At 38.6% G+C, this 26522-nt stretch overlaps 1 protein-coding gene across 3 annotated transcripts in view; it reads right to left on the bottom strand.

Annotated features, from left to right (window-relative positions):
• Positions 1–2896: 2896 nt before the first annotated feature.
• The window catches only part of SS18 (SS18 subunit of BAF chromatin remodeling complex), a gene marked incomplete at both ends in the record, with an annotated part of 45568 nt that continues 21942 nt past the window's right edge, over positions 2897–26522 (bottom strand). The window contains 7 exons of one of the 3 annotated variants that reach the window (XM_082015464.1): positions 2897–2923; positions 4786–4919; positions 7614–7736; positions 8449–8541; positions 10735–10839; positions 11576–11743; positions 20880–21101. In XM_082015464.1, the coding sequence (XP_081871590.1) occupies positions 2897–2923; positions 4786–4919; positions 7614–7736; positions 8449–8541; positions 10735–10839; positions 11576–11743; positions 20880–21101 (872 nt within the window). The remainder of the gene's footprint in view (positions 2924–4785; positions 4920–7613; positions 7737–8448; positions 8542–10734; positions 10840–11575; positions 11744–20879; positions 21102–26522) is intronic. The other 2 variants (XM_082015465.1, XM_082015466.1) reach the window with 2 other exon arrangements.

Genomic DNA, 26522 nt, shown 5'->3' with positions numbered 1-26522 from the left:
GTACAATGATATTTTTGCACTGAAGTCCTTGCCCCTCTTTAATCAGGAGTATTTTCTGAAAAAAAAATCAATTACTTCAAAAATTTAAAAGTAATTTTAAATATGGAAACAAAAGCAGGATTATTTGCAAAAAGATGTATTTGTCCTGCTCTATAAAGTGGCATGTTTGCATACTTATGTTACAACATTGTGAAGTCAATTTCCTTTGAAACAGTGAGCCAGCTTCTCCCTTTTGCGAGTCATTCCCAGAATAGAAAGGGAAATAAAACCCTCTGAAAAGGAAGAACAAAATATGATGGCAAAAATCATAGTGCTATGATAACTAAAAGTCACTTGATTCATTAACTCCTCTTCAGTCTTTGAAGATTTGTATCGTTTCTGTTCATGTATTTGGTTTGCTATGTCAGTCCCCCTCAGGTCTTATTTTCTACGTTCTGCATGTAAAATGCCAAGCGTAACACTTCTTTTACTAGTTTCCTATTGGTTGAATTTCATTTAATAAAGAACACTTACTAAAATGAACCTTGGATCTTGCTATTTCATCCTGGTCCTGTAATGCTTTGTTTTTGTTTAGGGAAAACCTGGTTCTTTTTTAACACATAATTTTAGTAGAAATACTTCTGCATGGAGCTATCTCCTCTCAAGTTGTTCTTCTAGCATAGTATCAGAGGAATAAGGTAATTTTTGTCACCACCAATTAAAAAGTTTTACGAAACAGGACCGTTATAAAACAATTAAACCTTGCAAATGCAGTAGTCTCTAGGAGGGAAACCCTGGAGGAAATTCTGCTTATTAAAATTGCAATTTTAGTTTCCATTAAAAAGGAGAATAAGACAACAGAAGATGGGCTGGCAAGACAAATTATTTCTTAATGTCAGTTGAGCTTATTTCAAATGAGATAACATATCTACACCAGGTTGGGTTCAACACATTTTTGCCTCCTCAACTCATTTATCTAATTCAGTCATCTTGATTATAGCCTCATGGACCTTCATTTTCAGAGGAAGAATTTTGTAACAAACAACCTACACAACATGCTGATTACTGAACAGTTAATTCTAATTAACTTGGCTATGGCAAGAGAATTTTGATAAAGTCCTAGCATGCAAATACAGGTTGGTTATTCTGGCCAAACTTCTATACAATAAAAACCCACAGCAGAGTCTCCAGATGAGACATCAGAGTGATAGGGATCTAATTTAAAGAAACAAATGAGAAAATTAAAATCACAAATAATTTATTCTTCCGTTAGAATTGATGGAGTACAGTTTTAAATAGCAATGAAGTACACGGTGGTGGAAAATTGGCACAGAACCTACAAGCATTTCATTCATAATGATGTTCCTCATGCCCTATCTGTTCAAACCTTGATGTGTATTTTCTATCAACTTTAAGAAAATTGTTTTCCCTTTAAGAGTGATGAACAAATGGAAAATCTTGTCTTCCACGTAAAATGTCATAAGGATTATGAATACCAGTTGTTTTTCTTTTATTCCCGCCCCCATGATCACCAACTGAAAAAAAATAAAATATATTATTTTACCCCAGGCTTATTTTAATTTTTATCCTTTATCAAAGTTGCCAGAAATTCTTGAATGCATATATTCCTGCACAACAGAACATCCATTTATCTGATACACAGTTGCAGGACAGTCTCAAAACAGATTGTTTTTTTGTGTACTATGCTATTGATCAAGGTGCTGCCTCTATCTCACATGCAACACTATAAGCATTAATGCAGTTCCAAACAAAATTTGGCATTTACCTCACCAACAGGTTTTATATTTGATGTTATAAAACATCCCTTGGTCTCCTGTTAACCCATAAGAAAAATGGACACACATAAAAAATGCCCCCTTTCTAAAGATATAAACTCCCAGTTAGGAAAGTTTAGATAGGTTTTACGAAGTCTTCTAGGCTATTTTGATACATACAAATTATTCAACTAAAGGTTAAAATATACTTATACAATACAGTCCTGTCCTCCGTATTCCTTTTCAAGCTCTTTGCATATTCAAGCCAAGTAAAATTAACACTTGTCATTTTCTTTGTTATTGCAATTATTAAGAGGGATTACAGCTTGCTTATGCAAAGCTGTGACAAAACACTGGAGAAGTAAAACCCAAACTATTATCTTGTTACCCAAAAAATGTTGCAGAAAATTGTCAAACTATGTTAGAAACAATTTTTACAAAAATGCTTCACTCAGAAAAATTGGAAAGCTTAAAAAAATTAATCTTTGCACAAGACTATATTATGCTGTCCTTAATTATGTTCCCATTTAGATAACTGGGACTCTTATTCTTTGTACATGAACCTATCAGTGATGTATGATGCTCTCCATCTTTTTTCAGTTATCTTTGTTGTACACCATTTCAAGATTTATACAATCAAGCACTTATCATGCCCCAACCCATTTTTAACAGTAGATTTCTTATCCTGCCCAGTGAGTAGTGTACTGTCTTGCATATTCACCACATGAAAAACTTAATATACAAAATATTGCTGCTGTAAAAAGTGTGCATATCCCCTTTCCCCCTACTAAAAAAATCTGTGGAAAAAATATTAAATTCCCATAACCTTCATAAACATACAAAGCTGTTTGCACCTTTCAGTCTGTAACAGTCTATCTGACATACAGTTCTTAACTCACTGCAAATTGTTGTCACGTATTTTCTGTCCAATATTGCCATCTAGAGTAGAGATGTGAAATCAGTTTCTGAGAATCTACAGTCTTTAACAATTAACCCATAAAGACTGTATACCATAAAACAGCCACAAGATTTTTCCAAAAGCTAGATGGAATGGGAGGTTGGCATCTCAGGAAGATGTCCACAGTGCTGAGGAGACAATATGGCTGCTAATAGATATTGCCTACCGGAATGTGAGTACTTTTTCACTGCTGGTAATTTCCATACTGACCCTAAGAAAGAAATTCAAAACACATAATTAGACCACAAGGCATATTTTCCTGTATTTAAAAGCCAAAATCAGAAGACCACCCAAATAAACTACGATGTTAAAAGGTGGAAGCAAATAACAATAAACGATAAATCAATATGAGTAAGTAGGACAGTTTCATCTCACCAAAAAGCCTTTGTGTTCTAATGTAAAAGTAAGACCGATGGTACGGATTTAAAGCCAGGAATCTAATTTGATCAGAAGAGTGTATCTTTAAATTCAATAGGCTATTGTGAAATCTGCAGAACACTTTCAAAAATAAAAGATGGGAATTACTTCCCACCCAAACTTTAAAAAAAAATTCAAAAAGACAAGGTCACCTAAATTCTAAGTCATTTAGGAAGCTAACCTGCTTTCAGTGATACCTAAAAATATTCATACATCAAGCATCACAGAATGGACTGATACATGTATCTCAAAAATCCAGGCACATCCTGGTGAACATAAAGAACTAGTCAACACATCCTATGGGAATCAATTATTCCATAGATCTGATACATAAAATTATTACCCTTATTGATATGCTCTATTTTCTTTGACAGAACATGATGTACTGCAGAGCGCAGAGGTGAAAGCATCCATGATACATGCATACCATATAGCTTCACCACTGAGTTCAAGGCTTGCATAAACAAGTAGTGTGCAATTGTGAACATTCTCCAAACTGCAGTCTCACCACCATACCATGTTAAGTACCATCATGATACGTCAGTATTTTAAATTCTAGTTTTACATTGCAGTATCTGGTTTTTTTCCATTGTAATTTGACAATCAGCCAGGAAGAAGAATTTAAGAACAGCTGCCAGATAAGAATTTAAGCAGCACAATTCCTAGGGGAATGGCTAATATGAAAGAGTGGAGAGGTCTTCTATAATTGAGTTTCCCAGTTGAAGTTAGATTGCACAAACTGGAGGAGTAGAGCCTATCTACCAAGAGGGTTATCCACTTCTACTGCAAAGAAAGCTGGAAGAAGCTCAGCAAATTGAGATTAAGTTTCCTTGAGATTGTTTCCTACATTCGCCACAAGCAAAGCATTTTCTTGTAGCTTATTATTTGCAGGAGGAAGCTATTAGTTCAGTGCATGAGCGTTTTGTTTATCTACTAAATAATCAGAAGTAATTGCATCTCTAAACTACCACTCTGAAAGAGTTTGTTCCTTTTTCCTTGTCTTTTCTAATTTCTGTTTAGAAAGGAAGCCAACTGTTCTTTAAAAATGCGGGCAATTGCAGCTATTCTCACTTTCAAGGGAAAGTTCTTGAAAGTTCAACTGAACTTCTACTGACTTACCAGGATTTTATTTAAACATTGGAACCTCAACTAGATCATAAGGTATATTTAGTTACTCTCCATTTTATTTATGCCAAGGAAAGCAACAGCGTATGTTTTAATGACACTTCTGACTGATTCATATTGCAAAGATTAGGTTTTTACAGTTTAGTACCTTCTACAGGAATAAAACCTCCACTTCATCCTTTAACTAGAAAACAGGGGTTTTTTTGTTTGTTTGTGGGTTTTTTGGTGTTTGGGTTTTTTTGTTGGTTTTTTTTTTTTTTTTTTTACAGGAGTCCTCCACTACAAAAGTATTGCCTGGCATGCCTCACTGTGACAAATTGTATTTAAACTTTGTAAACTCAGAAGAGAATGACTAATCACACCTCCAGACAAATGATTCTGGGAAACTCACCTGGCAAGAAAGTCCATTAAAATCGTATATACACACCTGAGACGATGTCCCCAAATTCATTAGTTTAAATGTCCACAAGAAACTGAGATTATCAAATGAGTGTATAAGAATCACAACTTTCTCATCAAATGAAAGAATACCTGGTCATATCCGTAAGGCCTCTGCTGTGGTGGCTGTGGTGGCCCAGGCTGTGTGGGTCTGTATCCTCCATACTGCTGGCCTTGTCCTTGTGGATAATTGGGATACTGAGGTCCTGGACCACTTTGGGAGGGGCCTGGAGACCATTAAAATGTAAATGAAAGAAAAAAAAAAGATTGCTTAAGGTGTTAGGAAGAAGAGAACAATAAAAGCACTGAATTTCACAACTGAGCAGGGCTAAGAAGTATCACTACTGTGCAATTAGGTTTTTTCCTATGTAAAAACATACCAGGGATCAGCGGTCCTCCTCTCATCCTGAAAAGCACCTTAGCTGACAGAGCCTGTGCTCCAACCCCAGAAACATTCACCGTTACTCATATATTCATTAATTATTATCAATGCATGTAGTTCCACACATGAGGTCACAGGACAGGGAAGAACCAGGCAAGAAACACCAAATCATAAACATGGCACTTTCCAGGATTTTGGGAGACACACTCTTCTCCTGCTGTATGCTGCTCCAGTTCCTGAACTTTGTAATGCCAGAAGCAGGCAGATGATCAGCTGTATTTAGCATTTAGACCTTTTGAAGAGACCAGCAGTGCTGCGCTGCCAGAAAGTCAGTTCTCACACCACAGCAGGCAATCATAAATGGAATGTCAGGCAAGCAAGTTACATGCATGAAATGTGAGATGTGACAACCAGTAAATGCTGTTGTGGGATGGAAAAACAGCACTCCCTACTCCATACTCCTCTGGTCATCTTTCCAGGAAAAGGATAGGAAAAAAACCCAAACCACTTTGGCTACAGCCTTTTTTGGCTGTAAAAGGAGGCAGCTCTTTTGTCAATACAAACTCTTTCTGTCACTATTTGCAGGGACTCAGCCTGTCTACTACTGGAAGCTGCACATTTCTGCCAGACAGAGCAGACACGTTCAAAACAAAATCATCCTGATACCCTCCTACCTTGGGAGAGATGGTGTACTGCTTATTTCAGTGACACTCCGTATGTATCGTTTGCAGCAGATCTAAGTTAGCTTTTTCAACAGCACCCCTTAAAAATTGGCAGTCAGGAAGATTTGCAACTCTTCAGAAGTGCTTTCTTTTAAACAAACCAACACTTCCCACTCCCGAAGAAACAGATGTGTTTTAGCATAAATGTGGTTCAGTGCTAGAGAGGGCTAGTTTTATCTACAGGCACTGGACATTAAGATGACATTAGTTGGTAACTCTTTCACTAATTCTGGATCTATGAGACAACCAAAAAAGATGACCTGGAGAAGAAAAACTCCATAGGCTATCACCATTCTCCTCAGGCTTCAAGTCCCCTTGAACTATGCAATTTCAGCTTTCTACAGTGGAACAAAACCTTAAAAGATTGATAATAATAATAATGACTGGGATGCTGATTTATTTTTGCAAATTAGAGAGCAATTACATATCAAATTGAGCAACGATACTACATCCTAAAGAATGCTGTGTTGACCTGACAAATGAAACTTGGTTTTATTTATTCATGGTAATTCTTCATAGTTGAAATCTAAATATTCAGTGACAGATTTTATAAAATAAAATGGAACTTCAATATCTATTTCTGCTAAAAAAATAGAAATTGAGAAGTATGCTATTTGGGTTTACAAATTACGGTGGGTAAGCCAGATTTCTTCATCCCTTTCCTCGAGTATCTCTTAACCTAAATTCTCAGAGTAAGTCAGATTTTATTTCTTTACTTTCAAAACTTAGAATAGTGAGCTAGATGGACCTTCACTCTGATCTTCATTCTGTTCCTATATTATGTTTAGAAGAATGTAAGTACATGAATAGTATTTTAGAACTATCAATTAATCCATAACCTCCAAAATGAGAAAACTTGCTAAATGTCAGTGGATCCTCTTAAAACTTTGTCTCAACATAACTGGATCTAATGCAAATCTGGCATTTATCCACATGGCAAACAAGTCAGCCATGCACTTCCTCACATACAGATAATGCTGAAAGTTTTAGCACTTAAACCTGCAACAAAGCTAAAAGTTAAAATATACGGAACTAGATTTTAGATTTTCTTCTGAGATAAAGATGTACAGCTTTACAATATGCAAGCAAGTAAAACTTAAAAGCAGTATTTTCAGTATGCTCTTCTGACCTCAAGTTTTCAGAAGTAATGCACAAAAACTACATACTACTACTTTTTAAGTTTCTTGTGTGGGAGGTTTTCCTTGAATCCAAGGACTACGTTATCTCACTTGTGGCAGCGGATTTCTCATTCCTACCATAAATCAGAAGGTTTGCACTACTAGTGCAAATTTCTAAGACAAACTCTCTTGGAAGCTGCATTGGCAACACTTATATTCATTTCCTTACTGATTAGTACAAGAATTTTAAACAAATGATTCATAGATGTTAGATTAAATTTTAAACTAGTTTTTAAAAAATTTTGTTCTAAATGGCAAATCCAAGGATGAAAGTGTATAAATGGCTCTTTGCTATCTTTATGCCCTCCTGACTGTGTCTACCTACAGAGGACAGAAAATAGCAGATTCTTTCTGGGTCTTTCTAAATTACAGTCACCTGTTATAATGTTGTCACCTTTGGTTTTATGTGCTACCACATTGTCCTAGACTGCCAACAGATCATCGTCCTAGACTGCCAACAGATCTACAACCCAAAATATGCTGTTTTCTAGTCTTCTTGTTTTGATCCAGTGAAATTGCAGGCATACAGCTTTTTGGCAGAAGCCTGGCCTTTCAACCCAGTAAAACTGGGATGGAATTACATACAAGGATCTCTCTTAGTCTTATCTGTCATTGCTGTCTGTGTCCTCAGGTTCTTACCATAACCCTGCTGTTGTCCTGGATAGCCTTGTTGGCCTGGATATTGCTGCTGTTGTGGTGGGTAACCCTGCTGCTGGGGTGGTCCTTGATATGCATCTTGCTGCTGACCATATTGTGAGTTTCCTGTAAGATGATTGCAAGAAAGCAAAAACTTATAGAGATACCTACTTTATTAATTTTCTTCCTTCTAAGATGCACAGCCAACAACACAAGAACAAAATGAAAATGCAATATTGATTTCAAAAACTGAACAAAACAAAGAAAAAACAAACCAAACAGAAGGAATTCGGCCAAACAAACTGCAGTTAAAGCCAATTTTGCAAAGTTGAACTGCAGCATTTTCAGCATCTCTGCCAAACGAGCATTACATTTACTGGAACATCACAGTCATAAGATCATGACTATGCTAAATAAAATTAAAAAAGACAAAATTAAGGACAGCTACAAGAGCACAGACTAGCTACACAAGATCAGCAAGCTGTTTCCTAACGGCACTATAATTATACAAAATATATACACACACAAAGATATACAACTGAACCAACAAATTTATGTTTAAATAAAAACTTCCATTGAGGTAAAAAAAAAACTCTAAGAGTGTTTTAGTCATTTTACTGTTGTTAGAAATGGCAAATTGTGGTTATATATTTTAGGTGTTTGCAAGAAATTATTCTGAACGCTTCAAGTTCCCTGCAATTTTCAAGACAGCCAGCAACTAGTATTCTACAAGAGCTTTGCATGGGTATAAGTTGTGTTGTGCAAGAATTTTTGTTCCCGTTGTGGGTGGGGGGGAAAGGGAATGTATGTGCGTATGTGTGTGAAGGTATATAGATACCTCCTTCGTAGTAATGTTGTGAGGAATCCTCATAAGGCCTATCGTAGCCTTGTTCAGGATACGACGGTTGCTGATAACCGTAATCATTATGACCTACATCAATTCGACAAGAGACAGGAAGAAAAGTTAATGGCCTCTGAGTGAAAACCCTAAAAATATTTCATTTCTCAGAAAAATGAAAAAAATTTCAACTGGATATACATGAAAAAGAATTTTCAATTGTATTAGCCAAAGATTTATTAATATGATTTCCTTTCATATTGAATTAACATGTGACAGGAAAAAAAAGGGCTTAATGCAGTAGTTTTAGCAACATCACAGCAAGGGATGGTCTTAACCTTTTGATAATCCGGGGGGGGGGTGGGAGGGGGGCGGAAGTACTTTATCTTTCACTCAAAAAAAAAAAAAAGAAAGCATTTAGGCCTTTCACATGTAAATAACCTGAATTAAATTAGAATGAACAAAGAAAGCAATTATCATACTTTGTCTAACACCTGTTCTGCTGATCTCCAATTCAAAAGTATATGCTAAAAGCAGTGTGAAATATAACAAATAAAGCTCAATGAAGTTATGAGCCACAGTCTACATTAAATTTTGCCTTTAAGTGACAGAAAAATAAGGTTTTCCCTACAAAAAGAATTCCCTCAAGTCTTCAGAAATCTTTTCCTCTTACATTCCAGTCCCAAGTAGGATCATTAGAAATTAAGTTTCCTTTTTAGACACTACAGACAACTCTGATTAAAAAAACAATCCATGCAGTAAGCACCCCACCTGTTGTTGTTTTTAGAACAAATATATTTTGTCTTACAGATGACCAAAATATATCTTATTGCTAATTTGGTCAAGAAAACAAGCCAAAATTTTGTTTAAATTTGAAATGAAACTATACAAATTACATACATTTGTAATAAAATTTTGGAATAAAAATAAGGAAAGGAGAAAATCGTTCTAAATCTAAGTGGTATTTGTAATTAGTTCTGCAACTGTGCCATACATCAACTGAATCTAATACAAATACATAATCATTAACACAAGTCTTACATTCTCTTTACATTCTATATAAGGGTAATAATGAGGTAATGATAAAGAATGAATCTTTAGAAGGAACAGATCTTAGAGAAGTAATCTGTGCTGCCACAGAGCTGTCGATGGTAACATCCAATTGCCCTTACTACAGTTAATTGCGCCTGTAACCATCTAAAGTTCACGTGTATAACACAAAAGTTCCAAACTAAAAATTTATTACAAACTAATGCAACTTGTAAAATAACTCTACACATACATCTCCAAAAACAACACATGTAAGCCTGTGTAGACATCACTTGATGTATCTTAAAAATCAATTTAATAGAAATTAAAATTCAAACAAATAACTTGTATCCTTCCATTTGCAATGAGTAGTTGCTATGGCAATTATGCAGCTTTTGCTTTGTTAAATACTTCCAACATGTTCAAAACGTTAGCATCTACCACATTCCTTGAACTTCATAAGATACCATTAAGTTGCACACATGGTTATCACCGTAGTCATGAGTCAGCATCTTTGTTCTCCCAGTCTGTGCTCAGCCTAAAAACAGGTTAATTGCAACTTTTCTAACTTATAACACAATCCAATAGCCTTCAGCACTCTGAAAATTCCAAGAGGTAGGAGGACAGATTTATGCAATTCAAAGTTATGCTCTTGTCTTGAATGCACTGGGGGGACTTCTAAAGAGGATTCACAATTACAAGCTCCTCAGGGCAGGGACCATTTTATTCCTTGGTGAAAATTAAGCTCAAGGCCCATACCATCCATAGCAGCAATAACACATTTGTGCGACATATTAAAACTAAACACTACATTAAAAAATAGAATATTTACAGAAAAACTACATATTTAACAAGTTTTTCCACTTCAATAAAATCTTTAATAAAAGGATATCGCCCCCTCTCTTATTTATAATAAAGTTATGACTATTTTAATTCATCTCAATTATACTAGATATGCTAAGGAACCCTTCATGCTTTTAGATAAACCAATTACAGAATTTTCATTTTGAAATACTAAAACTGTTGTTAAGAGTTTCAAATGGGAGTATTACAGATTACATACTTCGAATAAATTGTAAAATTAACTAGTCATAGTAACTTAAACTGTAGTAACAATTCTGAATTTGGAAGGTTTTGTAAATGTGAGGTATGATATCCAATTATGATTCTTGCCTCATTCCCTAATTTTGGGCATATAACTACATTAATATTGGGCAGGTATAGAAAATGGGAAAGTTAACATTTATGAGAGATTACCATCAGGGTAATATTGCTGGTTCATGCCTTCTGGAGGACCTTGTCCACCATGACTGTATTGGTCCCCATAATAGTCTTCCTGGCCTGAGTACTGCTGTGGTGGGCCTGAAAAACCACAACCAGTCAATACGTAAATAACTTGTTTTCTCTGTTATAAAGCCTGCTAATTTCTGATTTTAGTATGAGAAAAATTTCTCAAATGTACTCCCCACCCATATTGTTGCATTTCAAAAAACATATGTAATCTGGTTTACTTTAAAAAAAATTAAGTATATTTATCTCTCTATATATACACATACACACAGAGTTGTTTGGCTGCTCTAGATTGAGCACATATAGATATATAGATATAGATATTTATCAAACATCAGTTTCGAGCCCATTTTAGGAACATGCGTGTAACAGACTAAGCTGTTAAAAATAAAGTTATTCATTTTCTAAAAGGAATGAAGAAAAAAAAAAAGAAGCAAGATTGTGGAACATTGTTCCTTTTTTGTAACTGAACAAATTCAGAACCAAACAGGTACTCTGTTCCTTTTCTATACCTATCATTTAAATATTGAAACAGAATTCGGTATCAGCATATTTGAGATGCATATTTTTAGATACTTTTTGTCAGAAAGAACTCAAAACAAAGAAATACTTGTCTTCATGTTTCATGGTGATACCAGTAATCTGTTGCTGCAAGAACCACTCTTAAGAGGGTAACAAAGAGTCTGCAAACAAAGCCTGTGACACCCAATGATTTGTTCAAAATTTGATGCAAGCAAGGAAGCGATTTAAAATAGTTTTAAAGATGGTTGTTTAAAATCAATGTAAAACCACCAAAGTGAAGTCCTACCTTGCTGTGGTGGCCTGTATGGCGGAATCTGTCTCTGACCCATCATGTGATTTCCTTGGTTAACTTGGCCCATCATTCCCATAGGTGCCTGCTGCCCCTGGTAATGCTGGCCACCTGCTTGTGGCATGTTGTATTGCTGGGAGGGAGGCTGCTGGTGCATCATTGGACCTGCAAAAAGGAAAAGTAGCAAATAAGTCTTCTGTAACACGATTTATGAATAAATCTTTCAAAAAGAACATGGAAAACTCAACCTTTTAAAATGGACCAAAAATGGCTCTGTATTTCTAGCGCTCTCATGAGAATTTGTTGTTTCTGGACCTATGCAAATGCAGCTGATCAATTCAGTAACCAAGTTACAAAATACAACTTGGCCTAAATAAGGCTGCTTTCTGATGATTTTTTTCTAACTACACAGACATAGTTTACTCATGCACAAAGATAACTGAAACGCTTTTATTAATTTTTTGTTTGTTTGTTTGTTTCAAAAAGTATCTGCAAAAAAAGTGTAGATGAAGCCCTGATGGTAAAACCTTGAGAAGTCATAGAAAAATGACTTCTGTTGTTACAGTCCATCAACAAGCCACTTAACTGATATCACAAAATACATGATTTTATTTATCCTGTAAAGATAAACCACATGTACCAGTGAGTTGGGCAGTATGCAGAAAGGCCCACAGGAATACAGGCTCTGCCCATCACTTAACAGCCCCAAGCAGCCTGTAACAAAAACCTTCTTTCACACCAAGCTGCACCAAGTTTCTATGAGCCACAGGAATAGACCAGGAGAGATCAAGTACCGCCCGTGTTTCATCAACTGAGAAAATCTCATTAAGGCTGAACCTGGAGAAATGCAAGCTTCAGTAATGAAGCAGACAGTTAAAGAGCACTTGCACCTGACCAACACCATACAGCAATGAAAATGGTTACGCCACTTCATTATATGGGATTGCAGGTTAGGTGGATACAATATTTAACAAAGAACAGCTTCTTCACTTCCTCTGTAGTACCACTTCAGAAAAAAGTTATTCCAGAATTAAAAATATGAGGAAGAAAGAGTTGTGACAAGGAGTTAAACTTCTTAAACAACATATTTTTATAGTACATTAATGCAAACCACGTAACAGATATTGCACACTTTATAATGGCAAAACCCTAAGCTTTTTTTCCCCTTTTTATTTTTTAATTTATTTTATAAACGACAAAGACAACAAGTAACCAGTCTCACTAAAGAACAAACAAATCAAACCATCAAACTAGCACAGCCACTCCTTAGCCCCACCCCAGGAGAAAAAGGAAGGTATAATCTGATTTTCTATATGCTAGACTTATCCATTGCATTTAGTATTTTTAAATAACTAGGTGCTGGAGCACAACCATCAAGTCCTACATAGAAACTGCAGTACTGGAAAGTTGTCTAGATATAGTCCATACTGACAATGGATTCATGTAAGGGAAGGAATACATAGTCGCTTAGATCCTGTCTATGTGGGGTTACGAGAGAAAGTTAAGCCAAATTAATTAATGGTATGCATTCAAAGTGCGTTAGTTAAATCCCATTAAACCCCTGTGTGGGATCTCTGAGTGAGAAGTAAAGTGGCCGTGGTTCTGTTAAGCTTCATTTTCCTCTGACGATAAATATTGGCCACTCTTAAAATGATCCAGTTATGCTTCTATCCTTCAGCATGGCAGTCTCCGTGTCCTGATTTGAAAGTTAAAAAATTGTTTAAATTGAGACAGTGTAATTACTTTTCACTTAGCAAAAATATATTTCATTTTTTGATCTTCTGAATGAGTAGGTAATTTAGATCATTCCATTTCACTGCTCCTCTGTTGGAAGGTACTGAGAAACATTAGGCAGTCTTGAAAAAAAAATAAAAACTTGTTGCCATAATATTCCTAGATCTCATGAAAGCTTGTTAATTAACAATATTAATATTAGTCACAATACAATGTGATAAAATGTGTTGGGTCCCCATGGTGCAATGTAGAGGTTTTCTGTTTGCTTTTTAAATTAGAACTTCATTAACGCTTTGTAGAGCCACAATGAGAATTCACTACCCTGTATCAGACTGTGTATTGTATTAATAACAGTGCCTGGCTTCCTTCCAGTTTGGTTCACTTCTCTTATTAAGAGGATACATAAAAGAACCACCATCATCTCTTATCATCTCATGCAACAAAACCATTTTATGCGGTAGTTTTGAGCAGTGAGGGAAGTTGGAATTTATTTTTTCTTTTAAAAAAAAAACCATCAAGCCTACAAAGAAGCTACATTTATTCATCACATAATACTTAATATGACATAAAACTAAGCTAGAAAACCCCTTCACAACACTTAAGTCAAAAACTTAAGACCATTAGTTCACAATCTAAGATTTTCTAATATTTGTATCACACATTTTTACAGCCCACTTAAAATACAGCTCTTGAATCTCCAATCAGGTCACAACAAACTACACTCAGTGGAAGTCAGGATCTCTTCCAGGCTTGGAGATAAGACTTCACACACAGAAGTTCACAAAACTATTTATTCCACAGAGGACAAAATATCTGATTAGTACAGAATCCAAAACGAGTCCAAGAAAATACTGTGAAGGACAATCCCTGTAAATATGCAAGTACATAAGCAGACTATTGTCCTTCCTATAAACTATTTTAACTTTTGTACTACTAAAGCCCTATAAACGTTTCTGTATATTCAGAAGGCAGCCTTCACATGTCAATATACTGGAAGCATTCCTGGGATAAAAGTCTGAAGAAAAAGATGCGAAGAAGTAATAATGTAGGTCCTGTGAGGAGTGCAGACAATTTTGGTAGTCATTAAACAAGCATTTGAAAAATGCAGTATAGACCCAAATCAGTCTTACAGAGTAAGTGAATGTATAAAGCAAGCCAGACTATAGGTGAAAACTGAACTGCTCATTGTTCAATTTAATTAAAAAGTAGTCTACATTATCAAGAATACACAACATTTTCCTCAACTGCTGATTACAAAGCCATCTACACCCACTAAATGGAAACTCTTCCTGCTCCAGCCAGTGTCTCATAAGGACGACTCACGTACAGGGAAGAAAAGGTATGTGGATCTAAGTGAAAATGGGCTGGTACCTGATCTTCTTGTAAATGCACTGACCCAGTGGTAGTCTCCTGACATGACTTATGGAAACCAACAACCTACTCTTCAGACACGCAAGATTAATAGAGAGAAACAGAAATGCAGACTGGAAGTGGTCCCAGATAAACCTAACAAATATGAGAACAGAAGTGCATTGAGGATGAATGAGCTGCAGAAAGACTTAGCGGTTTAAAAATGTCTCATTAGCTTTGTCTCTTCTGCTGAAACTCAGATACTGGTAGCAAATGCTATGAGAGGACAAGAATAACTGCTGATGCAGCTGAAACTTCTGAAGCAGCAGAGAAGTGAGGAACCACTCACAGATGAACTGGTGGCTCTGCTGTTCTGATTAAAGAGCTATGAAACAGCTGGGTATAACCAAAATGGAACAGTACAAGCTATTGTTTCTTCAGCCTTCAAAAATATGGTTTTGTTGCTAAGAGCAGCTTAGAAACTCTACTTGTAGGGTAAATTTAACTCTCAGTTTTCTCAAGATTCTTGACAAAAGCTAAAATTCAGATGTACTATGGCCTCAAGTTGCGCCAGGGGAGGTTTAGATTGGATATTAGGAAAAATTTCTTCACTGAGAGGGTGGTCAGGCATTGGAACAGGCTGCCCAGGGAGGTGGTGGAGTCGCCATCTCTGGAAGTGTTCAAAAAACGTGTGGATGTGGCGCTTCAGGACATGGTTTAGGGGACATGGTGGTGCTGGATTAATGGTTGGACTTGATGATCTTAAAGGTCCTTTCCAACCTAGTGATTCTGTGATTCTGTGTGATTCTGTGAAATGAACCAAAATCTTAAAGGTGTTTTAACATGAGAGGTAGTTTAAACACTATCTCAAAAGACTTTGATGGTACAAAATTTTTTGCTACTCCTAACGTATGATCTAGACTGCCAATTAAAGGTAGCAGAAACATCTCCACACGTTCGTCCACAAAGTTCTCATCTCAAACTGAACCATAATTTCAGGTATCATTTAAGAAAAAAAACATAAAATTAAGTCACACAAAAAATTTAGTTACCAATGTCACCTTTCATGTTTTACACTAAGGAAGAAAGACGAAAGAATAAGCACTGTGGCACCTGTTTATATCTTTTGTTTTCTCAAAATACGAGAACTGCAGTGTCTTCTACAGCTAGACATCCTAAAAATCCAGCTATAGCATGATGGCACTTCAGAACAAGGAGGCAATTCTATTTTTCGTTAATAGGTTAGATGTCAAAAAAATTGATAGTGCCCTGCTTTGCTGTAGTGGGCTGACCCTGGCTGGATGCCAGGTGCCCACCGAAGCCCAGTATCACTCCTCTCCTCAGCTGGACAGAGGGGAGAAGCTATAACAAAAGGCTCATGGGTCAGGATAAGGACAGGGGGATCATTCAGCAATTACCATCACAGGCAAAACAGACTTGACTTGGGGAAATTAATTTAATTTACTGCCAATCAATTCAGAGTAGGATAATGAGAAATAAAACCTAAATCTTAAAACACCTTCCTCCCACCCCTCCCTTCTTCCCAGGCTCAACTTCACTCCTAAATTCTCTGCCTCCTCCCCCCTACCCAGTGGCACAGGGGGACGGGGAATGGGGGTTGTGGTCAGTTCATCACACGTTGTTTCTGCTGCTCCTTCCTCCTCGGGGGGGGTGACTCCTCACACTCTTCCTCTCTAGCCTGGGGTCCCTCCCACAGGAGACAGTCCTCCACAAATTTCAAAATGAGTCCTTCCCACAGACTACAGTTCTTCACAAAGTGCTCCAGCCTGGGTCCCTTCCATGGGGTGCAGTCCTTCAGGAACAGACTGCTCCAGCGTGGGCTCCTTTCTCTCACTACAGGTCCACAGGTCCTCCCAGGAGCCTGCTCCAGCACAGGCTTCCCAGAGGGTCATAGTCTCCTTTGGGCATCCACCTGCTCCAGTGTGGGGTCCTCCATGGGCTGCAGGCAGATATTTAGTATGACACCTAGAACATCTCCTCCCCCTCCTTCTTCACTGACCTTGTCTTCACAGCTGTTTCTCTCACACAGTCTCACTCCTCTCTGGCTGCAATTGCTGTGCACCATATTTTTTTTTTTTCTCTCTTCTTAACTATGTTATCCCGGAAGTGCTACCATTGTCACTGATGGGCTCATCCTTGGCCGACTGGCATTGGCTCTATCTGATACAAAGGAAGCTTCTAGCAGCTTCTCACAGAAACCACCCCTGCAGCCCCCCTGCTACAAAAACCTTGCCACAAAAAAAACCAATGCATTTCTCCATGACATCATGGCTACCTGTAAGCAGTTGAGGTATTGAAACTAACAGCCTCTGCTTACGTGGGAACAAACAGATGGCAAGACATTCACAAAAGGTCCTCAACCTCAGAAATAACTTTACCCTGATCTGTCATACCCTGAACATATTTCAGATAACATTTAATGTTCCTATCTTTATCTTCCTTATGTGGACAACAAAAGAACAGGAATTCTGCACCTGCCTCATCTCTGCTGTCTCCATGATCTCTTCGTATTTGCTTGTAATCGAAAGAGCTCTGAAACTTCAATGGAATGTTTTTAAGTTTATATAAATGTCATTAAAAAATCTCAGCACCAGATTTGGCAGTTGGTCTTCTGGAAACGATCGAGTCAACATGATATTCTTACTTAGAGTTCACCTGTTGAAAGTAAACTAGTCCCCCGCCCTCACCCCAAGCAACGTCATTAAATAGAGACTGGCGAGTTTGGCAACTTTGCTTCAAGTGCTTCTGGCAAGGGAATGGAATCCTAGCAAGAGGATCTGAGAAAGTTTCTCAGATGGTCAAGCTATAGTGTCTTGGTCCTTTCTTTTAAAGTATTTGAATTCTACTGTTTATTATTATTCTCTAACTGTGAAAGATCTGTTCAATATAAAGAAGAATTTCCATGTAATTTTCAGGTTCCAGAAAGTCGTGCTTATACCTCCCCTCTGAAAAGTCAAAAATTGGCAAGACTTGAAATATTTCATTCAACATAAGTAGCTTCCCATACATAAGAAGAAATGCATCCATGAGGAGTTTCTTCCACATCCACTCAGCTCCTGCTGCTTCCTAAGGTAGCCAATATTCCTTGCAGATGTCCCAGGCTGCTACAGTAGCTTTTTAATCAAGTCGTCTACAGAATCTGCTACTTAAAACATCCTGCTTCCTAAGTCCAAAATGCATAAAATTCTTTGAACTGGACTGACTATATAAAAACAATGCCATGAAAATTTTGCTTCTTGTTTAAGATATTCCTCTGGCTAGCATTTTATAAAATACTGCAAATCAATAACAAGTACAAAGTGGAGATAGAAAGTAAACCCAATGATGGGTTCTGTTACAATGCATTTTATTTCTTAATTAGCACTTTGTCATTTTTTCTTACTAACACCATCTGCCTCAAAATGTGTATATGCAGCAAGATGTTTTGTTAGAAAACACACATAAGAAGTTATGCTAAAACCACCCAAAAGTTAGATCAAACCTTTCTGCATGTTACGATGTCTTTATCTATTATACAATAGCATGCTTTTTTCCTAAAAGTACTGGTCTCATTCAGAACACAGTAGATATTATTCACTAGAAAGCTATTTCAATATTTTGTTTCCTCCTAATCGTTCGGGTGAGATGTTGAAGACAGAATTATTAATTTACTCATGGGTTTTCTTATGGCACTCATAACTAAAATGTCCAAATCTTCATAATGAATATACTTTCACAACACTCCTGTGAAATCAGATGGTGTTATAATCTTACCATCAGATTCATTCCTCTACAGATGGGGAACCCATGCAGGGAAAGATTAAGGTCAAAAACATCTACTAATTTTTAACAGCCAACTTGAGATGCTAAGACCTTCTCTTGTGGAATATTCAGCATTATATTTAGCTAGTGCTGTTACTAACTGACAGATATAGTAGGATCTCTCATTCTCAATATGGATCACCCCTTTGTAAGAAATAATGCATGCTTAGGGGTTCACAAATGCTTCCTGACAACAATACTGAGGTTCAGAAAATTTTGGTTTATTTCTGTTTCTGAATGACAACACAAGAAATCCTCAAGTCACAATCTGTTTATTCCCATTTTCTTAAACTGCATGTCAGTGCATTTCCTAGCTGCTCATTCTTGTTTCTTCACTTAGATGAGAAGCCTGCAGTGCCCACGCCTGGCTGAGACTCTCTGCCAACCAGACTGCATCTTGGCTACCTACCTAAATCTCTCATGGTCTCACAGATTTCTCTGCCATTCTCTCCCCTGCTGTCTTAGGATCACAAGAGAGTGAAGATACAAAAACATTTCCTCTAATTTGTCACCAAATCTCAATACAAACGCAACAACTAAGAGTAGAAAATGGAGGAAATATATTAAGTAGAATTACCCAATGTGAAAGCTTACTGTGGCCATAAGCGCAGGCAATGGGACCAGCTCTTGTTCTAGTTCTTCAATGTGTAATTTGGTTAAGATACTGCTTTATTCCCACCCCAAAGCTGCTTCAGTACTATTATTTATTCAAAACAGAAACCTTTCAAGTATCTTTCTGCCTAATTTCTAATAAACAATCTTCAAGTTTGACGGTGTACTGAAAATACAGCAGGGGAATGAGGAAGAGTAAAGAACACTACTTTGAGATGGAATAATCACTAGTCCTAAATCATAAGCCAGTCACACAAAGTTAAGTTGTTTTCTATAGAGCGACTTAGTGGATAGCTCCCTCACGCATACCGCTGCATATTTATTGCTAACTCTCTGCACCTAAGAAATTTCAACAGACCATGCACCAGACTTTTCTAAAGCTTCTTACAATGTTTACAAAATTACTCCATTGTGTATTGCACAGAATACACTTGCCAGAATTTGCCAGTTCAGAGACACAGGCAAAAATATTCCCGCTTGTGATTGTTTCTTCCGCTATGTGGCTATCTTTTGCTGCCTCTGGTGTTAAATTTTAAGAAAAATGCCGTGAACAATGTGGACGATGAAGGACTCTCGATTTCCCACTTTCACTACTGGTGAGAAAACTGCAGAAACAGCTGTTTGGTCTTGACTCATTTTTGGTGTCTCATTAACTTAGTCTTTTGTCTGTTTTGAACCTTCCTGTGATCTAATAATCCAACTGATCAGTATGACCTGTCTGTACACTTCAGGAACAAATGGTATCTAACTAACAAAGTGGAGCTTTGGTCCCCAAGGAGAGTATACTGCAATAAGAACCACCTATGTCACTGGAGGATTATTTTTTCTACAATGACCATGAAGGGAGTCTTAAGGGGAAAAAAAAAAACCACCATGTTTTCCTACAGCATCAGAAAAGAGATTAAAACCTTGACTCAAGTCACATCCTTCAGTTAGTATGTCCATAAGAGTTCATACATATTGGCAAAAAACCCACATACTTGCTATAAAGGTGGCAGAAACATTTTGCTAAAAAAAGTCTGGAGTATGTCTTCTAGCAGGTGGTATGTCCAGATCCAGTGTAGTAACAGACTTAAGTAAACTAAAAATACTGCTTGCTGACTTGTAAAGCACATTTATAAGAATATGCAGTATACATACAATTGAGTAATTTGGTCTGTTGCGACTCTAATGCAATATTTTAATTCTGCAGTGTCCTTGCACTTCAACAAGGACCATACTGTCAATAGGATACATCATCTGTTTATGCTATGCAAATATCCTAGATACAAAATTAGTTTTGAATTTTACTATATACACAAGGACATCTCCTAAAACAGTAGGGAGTACCGGATTTGTTTCTGGAACTGAATTTTATTTCTTTAAGATTAACAGACATTCCACACTAAAACAGCATGCAGCAGAGAACAAAGATTAATTAGGTACAAAAATCTGAGGGCTACCTGACATTAATTTTTCAATTTACCCAAGAGACTGAAGAGTAGAGATGTATTTTATCAACTCAAGCAATTATAACACTTAGACAGAAGTGTGAAGTCTGAGAAAGATAAAGACTTATAACTGATGAAAGCAGATCCATCCCCAGATTCTCACACAATACCTGAAAACAGTTCAAGCTCTGCAAATAAATAGTCACTGACACATGGGAGAAAGGAGATGTAGAGTCCACCAAACATGGGTACAAAAGCATTTAGAGAAGGAAATCTACAAGAGAAGACCTTTAAAAAAATGTCTATTCCCAAGACATTTCATTTTTACAGAAGATAACTAGCACCTCACTTACCTTGGTTTGGTTGCATGTTCATGTTTGGTCTGGGACCATAGTTGCCCATTGGCTGTCCCTGGCTCATAGTCATCTGATTCTGCACTGGCATACTCTGTGAGGATGGCACTGAGTGATTATAGCCGCCCATCGACCCATGGCTACTTGAAGGCATGTTCATGGAACTGTTTGTCATATTGAGTTGGTTAGGTCCAGGTCCTTGCATAGGCATATGGTTAGGTCCTTCAGAAAGAAAAACAGGGAAAAAAGGTTCTACATTAAGTGTCATAAAATAAGCAAATACAGTGATACTGAATCATAAAACTAAATAAAAGTTATTAAATACAATTACATTAAAACAAAGCTAAAACAGATTCTGTTCATGATGTCCCAACTTAAATTAAGAAAAAAGTTAACAATAGTCGAAGTTTAGCTCTACTATGCAATACATTTTCTTTTGTTGAGCAGCTGAAGCTACTAAAACAAAGGTGTAAAATATCATACAGCTCATCTTTATATCTCTATCATGCAAAACTAGTCTTTTTAGTACTTGCACAACTCACCCCGAATTTCAATCTGAATTGCACAACAGCAGTTTAACAGCCAGCTTGGTAGCTCTAGGACAGCCACACATATAATTGTTACAATAGCTGTAACATTTCTGTTTCTTCAAACAAACCATACTAGACACTTTGATGGAAGTAACAGTTAATTATTTTTTTTTCTCAAAAGTCAGGCAGCATTAACATTGACATGGTACAAATACATGTAGAATAAAAACGGCTGAAGGCATACTTAACATAGTTTGAACATACCATCTACAGACAATATTCTGCAACTGTATTTACAGATTACTAGAGTGGGAGATAATGCCTGGAAGGACAGCCATCAAATTATTAGGTCACCTCTCACGCTTGCAAACATTCAAAGGAAAAGCAACCTGTTCATATAGCCATGAGGCCAACTACATCTCTTCACCCTTTTATTTACACTCTTCTTGACAACACAGATTGGAATTGGATTGTTCTCTGAATTAAATCTAAGAAATACAGAAAACTTAGAAGAGGAACTTAAAAGAAACTATGCCAGTAGAGTTGTAGGAATATAGTGATTTGGTTACATATCTCCCCATAGAAGACCAAAAAAATAAAGAGAGGTATCTGCCTTCAGATGTAAACAGCTCCCAAATCCTGTCTTGGCCAGAATGAAGGCTAAAATGAGGACACAGAGACTTGTACAACTGACCTGCAAACAAAAAGATGCAGAAGAAAAAAATAACAATGATCAACGAACACAGCTACTAAAAGCCAACATGAAGAAACATTTACCCTCTTGCCCTTTTCAGGACACCTTACTGAAATGAACACATAAGCTTATTTTATCAAGGAAAATGAAAAAGCTAGAAAAGGTATCACATGTGCAGTTCACTGTTCCTGCAAAACAAGGTGAGCAGAGATTGCTGAACTGAACAAAGGCAGATCCCCCACAAATACAGGAAAAAAAAAGCTCTATGAATAGGATTATGACCATGACAGAGACCTATAGATGCCTATACCGTCCCCTCTGCAATTCAACACTGCCTAACTCTGTAATATTGAGAAGATGGAGACAGTTTCATTCTGAAAAAGTGAGATAATCTCTAACCATGAGGTCAATCATCAATGTGCTACAAGTAAAGCTAAGGTAAAGAAAAGCTCCAGACTGTAGTGTCAAGCAACTATTGCAGAACTGCTAGAAGACTTTCTTAATTTCTTTCCTAAGAAAATAAAAGAAAATACAGGGTTAGCACCAGAAGCTCAAAGCCTGGGAGGGGTTTTGTTCCTTTTTGTTTAGAAGAAGAAATTGTCAATAATGGATTTCAGAGAGCTAGCCAAGCACACATAGGTTTTTAGAAAATTGGTAACATAAGAAGCAAAATGGGGAAATCAAAAATCACCGCAAGAGAGAAGAAGTTGAAGAAATAAAATGCCTTCTCTAAGAGGCTGATTTAAACTTCACATCTCTGGTAGCACCAAAACAGGAGAAAGTACTCATAAGAAAAAGCTGGGACATGAAATGCCAGGCATGCGTATGTTCTGGAGTCAAAATCAGGTAGTTTGTTAGTCAGAAGCTAGAAGACAAGGACAGAGAAAAAGCTAAGACCATAGCATCAAAAATTGATAGTGAATTCCCTGAATTTTAAGAAAGCAAGCTGCCATCTCTTCAGGGAGTTAGTCAATAGGACCCCCTGGGAAACTGCCCTCGGGGACAAGGGAGCAGAACAGAGCTGGCAGACCTTTAAGGACACCTTCCACAGAGCACAAGAGCTCTTGTTCCCCAGGTGTAAGACATCAGGAAAGAAAGGCAAGAGACCAGCATGGCTGAGTCGAGACCTGCTGGGCAAACTAAAGGCCAAGAAACAAATGCACAGGCTGTGGAAGCAGGGACAGGTATCCTGGGAAGAGAACAGGGATGCTGACCGGTTGCATAGGGATGGAGTCAGGAGGGCCAAGGTGCAGCTGGAGCCGAACTTGGCAAGGGATGCAAAGAATAGTAAAAAGGGCTTCTATAGGTGTGTCAGCCAGAAAACGAAGGTCAAAGAAAGCATATCCTCCTTGGTGAGCAAGATTGACAGACTGGTAACAACGGATGAGGACAAGGCTGAGGTACTCAACTTCTTTGCCTAAGTCGTCACTGGCAATCTCTCTTTCCATACCTCTCAAAGGGATGGATCGTAAGACAGGACTGGGGAAGTCAAGTCCCTCCCACTGTAGAACAGGTTTGAGACCACCTGAGGAACCTGAATATGCACAAGTCTATGGGACCTGATGAGATGCATCCCAGAGTCCTGAGGGCACTGGCTGACGTAGTTGCCAAGACACTCTTCATGATATTTGAAAACAAAGACTTGGCAATCAGGTGAAGTCCCTGCAGCCTGGAAAAAGCAAAACATTTGCACCCATTTTTAAAAAAGGTAACAAGGAGGACTCTGAGAACTACTGACCTGTCAGCCTCACCTCTGTGCTTAGGAATATCAGGGAACAGATCCTCCTAGAAGCTATGCTAAGGCATATGGAGGACAGGGAGGTGATTCAAGACAGCCAGCATAGCTTCACCGAGGGCAGGTCCTGCCTGACCAACCTGGTCGCCTGCTATGATGGAGTGACCACATCAGTGGACAAGGGAAGAGCTACGGATGTCATCTATCTTGACTTCTGTAAGGCCTTTGACACGGTTCCCCACAACAACGTTCTCTCCAAACTGGAGAGAGATGGATTTGATGGGTGGACTGTGGGGTGGATGAGGAACTGGTTGGACAGTCTCATCCGCTGGACAGTGGTCAATGGCTCAATGTCCAGATGGAGATCGATGACAAGTGGTGTCCCTCAGGGGTCCGCATTGGGACCAGGACTGTTTAGTATCTTCACCAATGACACAGACAGTGGGATCGAGTGCACCCTCAGCAAGTTTGCAGATGACACCAAGCTGAGGGGTGCAGATGACAAGCTTGAGGGACGGGATGCCACCCAGAGGGACCTGCACAAGCTCAAGGAATGGGCCTGTGTGAACCTCATGAGGTTCAACAAGGCCAGGTGCAGGGTCCTGCACCTGGGTTGAGGCAACCCTCAGTATCAGTACAGGCTGGGGGATGAAGGGATTGAGGGCAACCCTGGTAAGAAAGACTTGGGGGCACTGGTGGATGAAAAGCTGGACATGAGCCAGTAACATATGCTCACAGACCAGAAGGCCAACTGGATCCTGGGCCGCATCCAAAGCGGCTAGGCCAGCAGGTCAAGGGAGGGGATTCTGCCCCTCTACTCCACTCTGGTGAGACCCCACCTGGAGTCCTGTGTCCAGCTCTGGAACCCTCAGACACAGGAAAGACATGGACCTGTTGGAGAGGGTCCAGAGGAGGGACACAAAAATTATCAGAGGGTTTGAGCAACTCTCCTGTGAGGACAGGCTGAGCGAGTTAGGGTTGTTCAGCCTGGAGAAGAGAAGGCTCTGGGGAGACCTTATTGCAGCCTTCCAGTACTTAAAGGGGGCTTACAAGAAAGATGGGGGCAGAATTTTTAGCTGGGCCTGTTGCCATAGGACAAGGAGTAATGGTTTTAAGCTATAAGAGGGTAGATTTAGACTAGATAGAAGGAAGAAATTTTTCACCATGAGGGTGGTGAGGCACTGGCACAGGTTGCCCAGAGAGGTGGTAGATGCCCCATCCCTGGCAACATTCAGGTCAGGCTGGATGGGGCTCTGAGCAACCTGATCTAGCTAAGTATGTTCCTGCTCATTGGAGGGGGGCTGGACTAGGTGACCTTTAACGGTCTCTCTGAACCCAAACTATTCTGTTTCTATAAAAAACCTTGGAAATGAAAAGTAGTAAGAACACACTTCACAAATACTTTTTCTATAGTTTGCCAAAATACTTTACAGGGTTCTCCTGCACATAAGGACACAACAGCTTAAATTTTTTTTATACAAATAAATGAAAAAAGAAAAACAGAATATGAATGAGATATGAATGTATGAGACATGAAACATGTATTTGCCATTAAAATAACTGCTTTAAATGCTATACTAATTAGTTTCTGTGTTATAATAAAGTTAGTGGAGTAAGTATCTGCCTTGACTATAAACATAAATCCATTTTCCTCTTAGCCAATTTTGGACAGTATCTAAGCTCTGAGAAGCTGTAAGCCAGCCTAAGTGCATTTGAGACTACATTTGCATGAAGGAAAGATGACCTCCCATCTACAAGAAAGGCCGGAAGGAGGATCCTGGGAACTACAGGCCTGTCAGCCTCACCCCCGTACCGGGGAAGATCATGGAGCGGTTCATCTTGAGAGTGCTCACAGGGCATATGAAGGACAACCAAGGGATCAGGCCCAGCATGGGTTCATGAAAGGCAGGTCCTGCTTGACCAACCTGATCTCCTTCTATGACCAGGTGACCCGCCTAGTGGATGAGGAAAAGGCTGTGGATGTTGTCTACCTGGACTTTAGTAAAGCCTTTGACACTGTCTCCCACAGCATTCTCCTGGAGAAACTGGCGCTTGTGGCTTAGACAGGTTTACTCTTTGCTGGGTGAGGAACTGGCTGGATGGCTGAGCCCAGAGAGTTGTGGTGAATGGCGTTAAATCCGGCTGGCGGCCGGTCACAAGTTGTGTTCCCCAGGGCTCGGTTCTGGGGCCGGTCTTGTTCAGAATCTTTATAGATGATCTGGATGAGGGGATCGAGTGCTCCCTCAGTAAGTTTGCAGATGACACCAAGTTGGGTAGGAGTGTTGATCTGCTGGAGGGTAGGAGGGCTCTGCAGAGGGATCTGAACAGGCTGGATTGATGGGCCGAGGTCAGCTGTACGAAGTTTAATAAGCCCAAGTGCCGGGTCCTGCACTTCAGTCACAACCACCCCATGCAACGCTACAGGCTTGGGGAGGAGGGGCTGGAGAGCTGCCCGGCAGAAAGGGACCTGGGGGTGTTGGTTGACAGCTGGCTGAACATGAGCCGGCAGTGTGCCCAGGTGGCCAAGAAGGCCAACAGCATCCTGGCTTGTATCAGAAATAGCGTGGCCAGCAGGAGTAGGGAAGTGATCATGCCCTTGTGCGGCACTGGTGAGGCTGCACCTCGAATCCTGTGTTCAGTTTTGGGTCCCTCACTACAAGAAGGACGCTGAGGTGCTGAAGCGT

Source organism: Phaethon aethereus (assembly GCF_964289735.1).
Source record: "Phaethon aethereus genome assembly, chromosome: 2".
Classification (NCBI taxonomy): Eukaryota; Metazoa; Chordata; class Aves; order Phaethontiformes; family Phaethontidae; genus Phaethon; species Phaethon aethereus.
This window is presented reverse-complemented; position numbering and strand designations above follow the sequence as displayed.